General features: G+C 33.0%; 1 protein-coding gene across 1 annotated transcript; it reads right to left on the reverse strand.

The window, feature by feature from the left end:
* Positions 1-685: 685 nt before the first annotated feature.
* Positions 686-8,415, reverse strand: LOC107646784 (putative white-brown complex homolog protein 30). The gene is made up of 14 exons (XM_016350942.3): positions 8,195-8,415; positions 7,991-8,064; positions 6,848-7,120; positions 6,352-6,415; positions 6,101-6,247; positions 5,956-5,990; positions 5,277-5,350; positions 4,194-5,038; positions 3,736-4,032; positions 2,450-2,941; positions 1,953-2,101; positions 1,552-1,841; positions 1,138-1,271; positions 686-902 (listed from the first exon to the last, which is right to left on the reverse strand). The coding sequence occupies exons 1-14, from the start codon at positions 8,413-8,415 to the stop codon at positions 746-748; spliced, it is 3,252 nt and encodes a 1,083-aa protein (XP_016206428.3). The 3' UTR covers positions 686-745.
* Positions 8,416-12,915: the final 4,500 nt, after the last annotated feature.

Here is a 12,915-nt window from a genome sequence, read left to right on the forward strand (position 1 = left end):
ATAAAGAAGAGCTTTCGAAAAGTAAGGGGGAGGGTTTCTTGTTTTGAATTTAGGGCAATATTACTGTCGAATTTATCAGCGGATAAATCTGATGATAACGAATAGATGGTAGTTGCCAAAATGCAGTGCTTTACTAATTCAGGTTACCGTCGGATTAATAAATCCCACCTAAATTTAGCGTGTATTTTTTATTTTTTCTCTAATTATTATCAGCGAATTTTTTGTCGAATACAGAAATCCGATGACAAATTTTTACGCTAACAAATTTATTGTTTCAACTGTAAGAAAATCCAACGATAAAATTACTACTAATAGACGACGCTAAATTCGATAGTATTCATCACTTTTTTTGTAATTTACCTTTAATAAGAAAGTAAGTTTATTTAGAGTAAAGGTATTATTCAAAGTCAAAATATCCAAAATCCTAGCAAAAGTTTTCCGGCCATTTATATAAATCAACAGATGAAAGCAAATGTTGAACCACTGAACCCGAAACATAAAGTTCGTTAATTCACAAATTAGTTCCAAGTAATCCATAGCAAATAAGGGGGAGAAGATAAAAAAATAGAGTTATATTAAATTCCTAAGAAGCTAAATGATAATGACACATATACACCTATACTGCTAATGCCACTTTAACTGGCAGCATTATCTTACATCAAATTGGAAACTAACTCTAGTTGCAACTTACAAGGGTATTTTATGAACAAAATCTATGATTCGTAATGTAATGTACACTGATAAATCACCTCTTTTGGGAAATAACAAGGCAAAAGAAGGCCACAATTCTGGCAACGATACCATAAACAACAAGGGCAATCAGACAAAAGTCCCAGTCCCCAAGATTATACCTACTCACCAGCAGTGAAGTGCATCGTGTTATTAGCCACACCCCAGTGTACCTGATCAGAACACATCGCCACATTCAAAATTTAGCAAATTTGGCTTAGCAAAAGAAAGAAAGAAGAAGAATGTATATAAATTTTATATCAATTATAAACTTATAATGTTTTTAACTTTGCCTTGTCGAAGAAACTTCCCATATAATATATATTGCTAGGCTAAGATGGAATTATATACATACAAGAAGAGGAAAATGAGAAAAAAAGAAGTCAATGGTTAGAAGTTAAAACAGACCTTTCAGCATTTGCAATGACAAAGGCCTCCAAAGCCCATCTTGGGTAGCAAACTTTCATTATAATGTGCATGAGTATTGAATCGTCGTTTTGTTTTGCAATGAGGGTCATAACCACAGGAAGCAACACTGACCACTATAGGTGACACAAAAAGAAAAAACAAAATGAAGAAAAAAAATAAAAAAAAGGAATGAAGAAAGAAATGCGATTTACTATCAAGAAAACAAATGTTTAGAAGAATTTTTCTTTCTTCGATCGTTATGTTTAGAAACATTAAGATTGTATTTGGTACCTGTCTTAGGACAGAAATACAGAAATAAAGACATGACAACACAAAAAGTCACGTCTTTTCTGTCCAAAGATAATTACCAAATAATGACCAAGGGATGAGTTTGTTCATCGACACTATCCATACCAGCTGTGCAAGACTGTAGGCGAAGTAGATGGCGAATATATAAGCTATGCCAGTCACACAGTACACCAAACAAAGCAACACTACATAGTTACTTGCAAAGCTTGACCTCGGATTGCTGAAAAAGTAGAACATGGATAGAAAAACAACCGGTTTGATGATTGTGTTGAAAAGATCAACTGTGTCTTTAGATAGAAAATGGGCCAGGCTACTGATCCCAGAGGCGCTCTCCCTCCAGTAATTTAACTTGTCATTAGAAAATGATCTTAGGGCACCAATCTTGCAGAGTAGAGCTGCAAATATAATTTTATACATGTGAAAGCGAAATTATTAGTTGGAAAAAGATTTATCCAATGTGGAAATTCATGCTTAATAAGATGTTTTCCCCCTTCTTTTTGACTTACAGACGGCAATGATTGTAAATGTATAACCAAGGGAGCCAAATGAGTTATCATTCACTTTAGTGAGCATTCCCAAGATAGCACCAGCAACTAGTAAAAGGAGATAGTCTACAGCTTGTAATTTAGCCTCTCTCAGCCGCTGCTTACCGACCCTGAAAGGAGATTAATTTGAGTACAAGCAACACAACTGGAATTTAAAATTTGCTTGTTTTTGTATAATTTTCATTTCAAATCACGTTTGTCTCTCTCAATTTTCCTACATTTATATTGTGAGGCAGTTACCAAAAAGGCCATATGTTCATGTTGAAAGAACTACATTTTGCATCCATAGACTAGCTTAAATAAATGTGTGTGTATGTGTAAAATATATTTAATCTTTTTGTCTAGTGTGGTGTGAAGAGAAATGCTAAACAAACTTGATTAGAAAAATGAAGAATGTAGAAATTCACATGCATTGATTAAATGGATGTATACACAAATTTATATGCACTAATTCATACCGGCCAATAAAATATCTGTACTGCCTGGCTATACTAGGAGTTCTCCGGTTCGATAAGTCCTTCGACGTCATAAAGATCGCCTCAAGGCGATCTAGTTGGCTCTGAATATTATCCCTCAAATCCTCCCAAAACTCTGAGAAAAAAGATTGCTCATTCTCAGTAACCTTTATTGACTGACTTGTAGGAACCACAGTTGCGCCACCAGAAGCCGCTGCGATTTGATCAACAAAATGAAGCATATCTGGTGGCACTGCATATCCATTGTGAAGCATCCATCTGACAGGAAGTTGTTCATGAGTTACACCTGTTGCACTCGGTTTCACCAAACCTTCTAGAATGTCAATGAAATGGTCTGGAGGATTCACACGGTCCGGCACAGGAATCCCAATGCTGGCAAAGTATTCTTCTACATTTTTCACAGGGCCATGATATGCAGTAAGGCCACCTTTGGCTAGAAACACTATATCATCAAACATTCTAAACAAAGTATAGCTGCATCACAACAAAACCAATGAAAGGAAGCAAGACAAGTTTAAGTTGGAATATTAAAAGAGAATAAGATTGCAGAATGTGAAGAAGATTAAGATATAGGTGCGACGAAGTATCCATCAAAATTTATCCTTTAATCAATTATTATTTATATCGTTTTTTCTTGAATATATTAAAGGCTAAATTACTCTTTACTCTTCGGTCTCTATAAATTTTTAAAATTTATAATTAATTTTTTACATTCAAAATTTTTTAATTTAGTCTCTACATCAATTTAAAATTTATAATTAGATCTTTTTTAATAATAAACGTTACAAAAATATTTTTGTTCATTTCACATCACTAAAAAATATCAAAACATATTTGGTTAAGTTAAACATTTTAAGAATGATAAAAATGTGATTACAAATTTTAAATTAGTGTAGAAATTCAATTAAAAACTTTTAAAATATAGAAGTTTAATATAAATTTCGTAAAATTATAAGGATTAAGTAATTTAACCTATATTAAATTGTGCTATATTATTTGTACACTAAAATTAACTACTAAAATCAATGTGATTTAACTACTAAAATTGTGCTATATTATTTGTACATCTGTGATTTAATTTATTTTCAATGTATATTTTTATTTTAACATGTGCTTTAGTGATTGATTTTAGTGTATTGGTAACATAGGCTTAAATTGTGTTATTCGCAATTACTGAAATTCATGAATCCAAAGAGATTTCAACTACTCTATTTCAAGTTGAATAAAGCTGCTACAAACCAGTTGAACTCAAAAAGGAAATGCTTTACCTTGGTTGATGAAGTACCATGCAAATGTTAACGCCTTCGAGAGCTTCGCGTCGAAGAGCCTTAAGTAGCAAACTGGAAGATGCACTGTCAAGGCCAGTTGTAGGCTCATCTAAGATTAACAAGGAAGGCTCCATCACCATCTCCAGGCCAACATTTACACGTTTTCTCTGTCCTCCGGAGATGCCTCGCTTCTCTACTGTGCCGACTAGAGAATCCCTCACTGGCTGAAGTCCCAAGGACTCAATTACCCTCTCAACAATCAAAACCTTATCTGCTTTCGGCAAGTCCGCCGATAGTCTTCATTATTAAGAAAAAACCAAAGATTGAAATGAGGATAGAAATTAGAAAAATAGCTTAGAAGATAGCAAAATATAAAATGAAATGAATTTGTAATTATTTAATTCCAATATAAAAAAAATTCATAAACTAAGCTTTATAGGAAAAAATCAAACAAATACCTGCATCTTGCACTAAAACGAAGATTTTCCTCCACTGTCAAGTTTCCATGGACAATATCATCTTGTGGCACAAAACCAGTGATTTTCTTATAACAGTGAATGGAATCATTTTTTCCGTTAATAAGAATTTCACCTGTTATATTGCACCCTCTGGCTTTTCCTACCAAAGCCGAAAGGAATGTGGTTTTCCCTGCCCCTGAGGGTCCCATGACAGCTGAAATTCGACCTGGCATGAACTTGCCGGACACACACCTAAGAAGATGCTTGTTCTTCCCTTTCAAAGTGAGAGTTATGTCCTTGAAAGCTATCTCAATCACAGGCCTTTTTCTCACTTCCTCTCCTTGTTCGGTGGCCATCGATATCACTCCTGAGAATGTCAAGTTAGTGTTCTTCTCTTGCTGAGCTTTCTCCTTCTCAATCTGGCCATAAGCATACCTCAAAATCTGGCTATGTGTATGCAGATTCTTTCCCTTTGTCATCTGCTGCTTCTTCACATTCTTATCTCCAATCTGCACGTCGAAGCCTTCCTGACTGTTGGGATCATTCTCAATGGAATCCATCATCTTGGAGAGGTTGCTAGGCTCCTTGTTGTTCTCTACATTTGCCATGGTATTTGGAAGATCTGACATCTTCTGTGACTTCCTTCGCGAGAAGGTGCGATTCAACGACTCCATTGTACGCTTCTTGGCAATATCTTTTGCCATCTTCCACCTTTCACGTGCTTGCACCGTTTCTCTAACATGCTTTGCTGCACGTTCTCTGGATTTCGCTTGCCTTCTTTCTCGGGTCGCAAGAACTTGATCAGAACAATTATAAATGAAGACTAGGAGTGTACTCAAAGCCACCTACACATAAATTCAAAAAGAAAGTAATATTAGCGGAACTTATATGTTGATCTCATGGTATTTTTTTTCTTCTCTTACAAGATAAGTAGAAGATTTGTAGAGAAAATGCAAAGAATGAAAAAGACAAATTAATTAGACTTGAATGAAAGATTTTAATACAGCATAGCTAGTGAAGCAAAATGAATAGAGAGGAACTTCAAGATGACCTTCATCCAGTACTTGATCGAAATCTACTTACAATGAGCAAAGCACTATAAGCATGCATCGTTTGGCTTTCAGATTCTGGATTACAGGTACTCAACTTGGAGCATGCTGAAAAATAATAAAGAACTAAATATAATAATTTTTTTAAAAGAAAATAAAATATTATTGGTAGATGATCTTTTGATGCCTACTTTGATATTTTCTATTCTCATGAAACAAAGAAGAGCTTGCAAATGGATAGAAAAGTAAATGTCCAATTATTGGTAGATAATTGTAGAATCTTCCTAATTATAGAATATATTCAGTTCAATCTTAGAGACATTACAAATTCTTGCAATATATTTAAGATATAGTTACATGAATTTATTAATTAAGTAGCCTACCGCGTACCAATTTATCTACATATCAAAAAGGTCATATGTATATTTTTTACATAAAATATTTTATATATATTGTACCGTGAATTAAGTAGGGTATCGCGTACCAATTTATCTGCATATCAAAAGGTCATATGTATATTTTTTACATAAAATATTACCGTGAATTAAGTAGCGTATCGCATACCAATTTATCTGCATATCAAAATATTATATGTATATTTTTTATGTAAAATATTTTATAGATATCCGTGTACCACATATTGCATACTAGAACGCAGTCCGTTCCGTGTATCTATGGTTTAAGAACACATAATGGCATAAAATTTGACTCACCAATTGGATCAGTTGATCCAGCCCTGCAATAGTATCTGAAATTGCGCAACAATAATTGTACTAGTGAGTGTGGATTCCGATTAATAGTAGCAAATGTGTGGAATAGGCAGTGATAGTAGCCAAAAATAAATATGCAGTTGAATACCCCTTATTGCAAACAGACTTTTGGGTTGTAGTTGGGCAATAATGTCCTGCTTCACAGAATATGTTAGTATTGTTGACAGCACTACTCCAAGTATCAGCACTACCACAACTATGATTCTTGTCCCCTGCAGGGACCTTGTAACCATATCTGCCATGCAAATTTTTGTGTATTTTGAAACATTAATCAAACTTTTATCAAATCAAACTTTCTTTTTTTCATACACTATGGATGTAAGATTAATTAGAACTTACGGGTTACATACTCCATTTTGTGCATCTAGTGTTGAAATTGGACAATACGAACCAAGGGGGCAAGCTTCATTAAGAGGAAAATCAATTAGAAAATAGTTTGAGAATTTTAAGTGAAATCATCATAGGATGGTTAAATTACATTTTCAGTTTCTACGATTTTACTAAATTTATAATTAAGTCCCTATCATTTAAAAGTTTTCAATTGAATATTTATATTGCTTTAAATCTTATAATTAGATCTTTACTATGCAAAAATCATTAGAGTTAACAGAATACTTTAAAAATAAGATGTTCAGAATTAGAGATTTAATGCTAAATGTAGGTATCTTTAATTTGAAAAGAAAAATGTTGTTAACTCTAATATTTTATGCACAATAAGTCAATAAGAACCTAATTACAAAATTTAAAATAGAGTAAAAACTTAATTAAAAACTTCAAAATATAGAGAAAGACTAGAAACTGTAATTTATAATAAATATAATCACATTCCACTTACTTATCATGCAAGTCAAGCCCTCAGGGCAGAAGAAGCCCTCACAACAAGGTTGGGAATTTGAAACTCTAGAAGGAATTTCCTCCTTATTATCCTTCTTGAGATCAATAGGCTCATCAGCACTACAACTCCAACCAGGTTCACAACCAGGAACCCATGAAGTCAAGTTGCAATTCCTGTTTGGTTTCACATAATTCCCATCTGAACCCCCTTGCAACAAACTCCTGAAGTAGTACCTTATTTCCGCTGCTGTGCACATCCGATCTCTGAAATCCCCTGTCAATTCAATTGCATTATATTCTACTTTATGCCACTGCCATGAATCCATTAGTTTCCTTCACACTACAAAAATATGCCTTTCACTTTTCAGGAATTCTTAGAACATAAAGAATGTTTTACTCTCAGCAGTGTATACAATGCTCAACATTTAGACTTTTGTGAACCATCATTTTCTCCCACTTCCCTCACATGCTGAGCATTCAACACTTGAGAAAGCTCTCATTAGGAAACATGTCAACATGTAGAGTTTATACAATTTTTCTTTTTGTTGTTATCTAGGGTATTTACTTATGGAAAAGATGACTAATGACTAAATCTCTTCGCACTCAAAATAGTTGGATGCTATCCAAGAAACTCTCCATTTCAAGCTTTGGAGTCTGTACAACTTTTCTTTTTTACTGTTGTCTAGGGTACTTACTTCTGAAAATGATGACTAATATCTAAATCTCTTTGCACTCAAAATAGTATGGATACTAGTCAAGAAACCCTTCATCTCAAGTTTTTAAATCTCTACAACTTTTTATTCGTTATTGTTATACAGCGTATTTACTTCGAAAAATTATGACTATTAGCTAATTGCACTGAAAAGAGTAGGGTATGGATGCTAGCCAAAAAAACCCATAATCAAGTTTTATAGTCTATACAACTTGCACAAATAACTCCAATATTTAAGAAATGAGCAACGCTACATGAACATCAAAATAACGGTCGGAGTTAGATTATCTGCACTATTCCTAATATATACACCTGACCAGATTTTCCTTAAATTTTGGAGGTTAGAGAATATTTTTGCTCAAAAACAAATGTTAATTTCACTACAAGAATAAAATACGTCTCAATATATTATTATTAGGAGAGTTGTCATACCTTTTTGCTTAACACAACCATCGACGAAATCTAACTTGCCCTTGAAATCAAACGCTTCCAGCCAATCTTTTTTTCTGAAAAAGATGGGAAATTGCAATGAATTGCATGTTCATAAATAATACAAAGATGTGACTAATTAAGTAATACTATATCTATTTATATAGATACACACACACACAAGAGATCAAAGCTAAGACAACGCACATATCCTTAATGCAGTAGCCTAGGTTTTTCTTGATATCTATCGTTAAAACTGTGGCAAGAGCTTCAATCTCCTTGTAAATTTCTTCCGTGTAAAATGATGGTATCATAGCAGAAGTTGGTTGCGGGTCCGCAGATTGAACACGTGGTAGAAAACATGAGAGTAGTAAAACGAGGAATACGCCATTATTAATAATAATGTTCTTCCTCATTCCATAATTCATTTCCATAATTTGAAGCCCGCCCGCAAACTCAAGGAATTAAGATGATGATGATAATCATGCATGGCATCAATATTGTTCTTCAACAACAACAACATGCATTTGGATTGAATTGGGTCAAAAGGGTCTTTTGATTTTGGATTTAAGAAATTAAATGGCCGAGAGAAATGGGAGGCTAGATTGAAGGATGTGCAACAATGCCATGCTTTCGTTTATTTATTTCTGCTCTCAAAACTCAAAACTTAATTGGCTTCCATTTCAAGAGAACATATTTAAAACAACGTGCATTAATACTCTTCAGCTAGCCTCGTTGATTGATTGATTTCATGATTTGTAGTCATGACATGTCACGCTAACTCAAGCCCATTCATCATTTACAAATATTGAATCTTAAATTAATTCTTAATAAATTGTGTGTTGAATAAATAGATTATATTTTAAAAAGTAAAATTAACATTTTTTTAAAAACATAAGTACATTATTCTCCAATAAAATAAAAAGATAAATTAGTCTATTAAGTTTTCTAAAATTTTAAAATTAATTAATTATGTTTTAAACAAAATTTATTAAAAAATAATTTATCTAATATTTTAATAGATCAAATATTAGTAATTTATCAAATTTTCGTTACTAATTTATCGAGAAAGATAAATAGGAACAATTTTGTCTACAATCCAACACGAAACAATAAAATTAAGAAGGATTTAGTTTTATTTATTGACATAGTAAAACCTTTTTTTTTTACATGTAGTAAAAGAATTTATATCAAATATATACTATTGGAAGAGATTCACATATGGCAATATCCTTTTCGAAATATAATATTTCAATCACTTTAACGATTCAAGATATAATAAAACAAAATATGAATATCGATTTACATTTATTTGTATTAGATTTAGTTAATTTTTATTTGTATTAAATTGAACTAAATTGTTAATTTAAATTATATTTATCAAAATTTTAAATTAAAAATTTTATATTTTAAAATTTTAAATTATTTAAATAAAATAAAAAAATTAAATCAAATCAAATAATAATATATCTCAAATACAGTAGGGTAATTTCTCTTTGACTGTATCAGGACACTAGTAAAAGATTACAAAGTGTTTATATCATGCAGAGAAAGTAATATTGATCAATTTTGTACTTAAAATTTTATCGAAATAAGACGGGTTAGATGCCAATATCTAAATATGCTAGTGAATAAAACTTTTTTCTTTAATAGTATGAAGATATTATGTATATTCACACTAAGATTGATCCTTATTATCAATTTCTTGACCAAACCTTATCTTATCTTATTTCAAATTGAAATCTTATGAATCGAATTATAACTTAATTTGAAATATAATCAATTAGAATCTTATCCATATTTAAAACTCATCATAAAATATGTAATACTCTAACACACCGAGCTTTACGCTATATATACTCATAAATTAAAGATGGTAAAACGTTAAGATACACTTAAAAGAGATATGCATACATAATATAGAAGAATAATATCATAACTAGGAGCCCGTGAAAAAAAAATAAATATCGAAAATCGTTAAACCCACAATGAACGTGTTAAAGCGAATAAAGTTGGATACAAAAGTAGAATATATATATATATATATATATATATATATTACAAAATAGAAAACCTGTTTCTCCAAAGTAAAAGTCTCTAAGAAGAATATACAGAATATATAATAAAGTTTTAAAAGTGGAGAGAATTCTAAAGCCAAAATAAATCTCAAAAGGATCTTTTTCGCTTCATCATCTAGAATTCTGCACCCTCAACAAAGTGCATTGCATTCTGTATCTGAAAAACAACAAATCCACGATAGGTGAGAACCCGAAAGTTTTCAGTAGAATAACCGGTTTAAATAAAAACTACATAAAAAAATATGAACCCACTAGATAATTCTAATCTCCAACTTCACAGGAATCTAAGCCTAAGGTTTTAACTAATCCATACAAGATTAATTTGCTCAGTTAAACATATTTTGAACTACCATTAATCCCATCCATTTCCAACAGTCATCATCTTTAATCCTACTCCCAAGTCTCATTAATGAAGTCAAACACAAACAATAAGCAATATAAAGCAAATACAGTTAGAGAACAATTACAATAAATAATACAGTTAACAGTTAATTAACAAAATGTCAAATAGACAAGCCAAAATAATTATGCAGACCCAAGCAATTTCAAACAACTGCAGTATGATGCATCTCTATCCTATTAGCCGTGTGCTCGCGTGTCAGTTGCACTGCCAGATCCAACACAACTAGTAGCTAATCTGAATATCATCTCTCAGTTGCGCATCCCCAGGAGGAATTAAATCGAGGAATGATATGAAACAAAAGAGAGTGCATTCTCACCTTCTCCTGGAGGTATTGGCTGTGCCATAAAAAAAAATAATAGAGTACTGTCTCACTCAAAGAAGGGTGCCTTCTCATCTTGAAACCAAAAAGAGACTGTGATGCAACTATAGGGAATCGTTCATTCTAACTCATTCACACTACAGCCAGAAATTGAATCGAAGGGAATCCTTAACTTTCCATCTAATTTTTCGATGTAATAAGAGAGGAAATTCTCAATCCCACTTGTCCACCACAATAAGAGTGGGAATCCTTCATCCTCAACTTGTCTATCGCAGCAAGAGAGAGAATTCTTTATCCTCAACTTGTTTATTCGTGAGCGGGACAACGCCATCGTCCTCACCATGGACGGGACGAACCACCATCCCACAACATCAATAATGCAAGCGGGACAAAATTCACGCGCTTGCCAATCAATAATCATTATCAACCAAACTCATTATCATCATCAAATTCATCATGAGCATGAGCATCTTTAGTTTGGTGTTGTGATGTATGAGCATCTTTAGTTATTTTCTTTATTATTTCTTTAAATAAAGTTAGTGATCTCCTTATTATAGTTGAGATTTTTGTGTTTTAATTAATATTTTTTGGAGTTGTTTTGAGTTTTGATATGTTTAGCTAGGAAGTTGTAAAAGAAATTGAGCAAGAACAAAGATGGAGAAAGGCAAGCAAGAGAAGCACTGGGAGTAAGGAAAGAAGGTGGCATCTAACACCACAAGCCAAGCGTTCAATGCTAATCATAAAACCAACTTCCAGTAAACTTAGTGATACTGTCAAACTTGACCTCTTTGTATTAAAGTGATGATAACTTGAGTTATAGAGGTCTAAATAAGGCATTTTTAATAGCGTTAAAAATCTAACATCCGGAAATTCAGATTGATATGCATATGTCTATCGTGGACATCGAGTTTGAGGGGCACACGACTATCATCTTTTCGTCACAAAATTCAGCGCCCAAAAATCTGGTGCCCAACGCCACTCCTCCAGAAGCACTCTAGTAGCCTGTCCACTCCATCTGCATCTAACGCCACTTCACTTGGCGTTCAATGCCAATCAGATAGAGGCCTTAAGAACTATAAATAAGGTCTGGCGTTGAACGCTACTCCCTCAAGTCCAACGCCACTTCATGGGCCAATTCCCATGGCATCCCAATCCTTCACCAATCTCTCTAACTTCAAGTGCATACTTTGTTGACCCAAGATCAAGTTGCAAGCCCATGATTCCAATGAAGTAACACACCAAGTTTTGAATCCTAATTACAAGGAAGATCATTATTAGTTAAGATTGATTAGGAAAAGATATGATTTGATTTGATTCTGTTTGATTTAGTTTGAATTTAAATTTTAGGTTTTTGTTTAGGTTTTAAATAAGTCCAAAGAGTTATTCGAAGGGGGACATTTTACTATACAATCCTAATTCTTGGTTTCTCTGCACCATGAGCAATTAATCTCCCCTGTTAAGGTTAGAAGCTCTGTTTATCTCTTTTATGGATTATTAATTTAAGTGTTTTATTATATTTGAGGTTTATACATTGATTGATGAGCGGATAATTTATACGCTTTTTGGCATTGTTTTTAGTATGTTTTTAGTATATTTTAGTTAGTTTTTATTATGTTTTTACTAGTTTTAATTCAATAATCATAATTCTGTACTTTACTATGAGTTTGTGTATTTTTCTGTGATTTCAGATATTTTCTGGCTGAAATTGAGGGACCTGAGCAAAAATCTGATTCAGAGGCTGAAGAAGGACTGCAGATGCTGTTGGATTCTGACCCTCCTGCACTCGAAATGGATTTTCTCGAGCTACAGAAGCCCAATTGGTGCGCTCTCAATTGAGTTAGAAAGTAGACATCCTGGGCTTTCCAGAAATATATAATAGTCCATACTTTGTCCGAGTTTTGATGACGCAAACTGGCGTTTGAACGCCAACTTTCTACCCTATTCTGGCGTTAAACGCCAGAACTGGCATAAAAGCTGGAGTTAAACGCCCAAACTGGCACAAAAGCTGGCGTTTAACTCCAAGAAAAGTCTCTACATGTGAAAGCTTCAATGTTCAGCCCAAGCACATACCAAGTGAGCTCCGGAAGTAGATTTCTACACTAACTATTCTAGCTTACTCATTTTCTGT

This window comes from Arachis ipaensis, chromosome B6 (assembly GCF_059453495.1).
Source record: "Arachis ipaensis isolate K30076 ecotype BB chromosome B6, ASM5945349v1, whole genome shotgun sequence".
Lineage (NCBI taxonomy): Eukaryota > Viridiplantae > Streptophyta > Magnoliopsida > Fabales > Fabaceae > Arachis > Arachis ipaensis.

Bases quoted from the DNA above. Each gene is read 5' to 3' on its own strand.
- LOC107646784 (XM_016350942.3), bottom strand. From the start codon at position 8,415: ATGAATTATGGAATGAGGAAGAACATTATTATTAATAATGGCGTATTC. The intron at 6,248-6,351 runs GTAAGTTCTAAT...TTTGCATGGCAG, and splicing joins CAAAATGGAGTATGTAACCC to ATATGGTTACAAGGTCCCTG. The intron at 903-1,137 runs GTCTGTTTTAAC...TGTTCTGATCAG, and splicing joins GTCATTGCAAATGCTGAAAG to GTACACTGGGGTGTGGCTAA.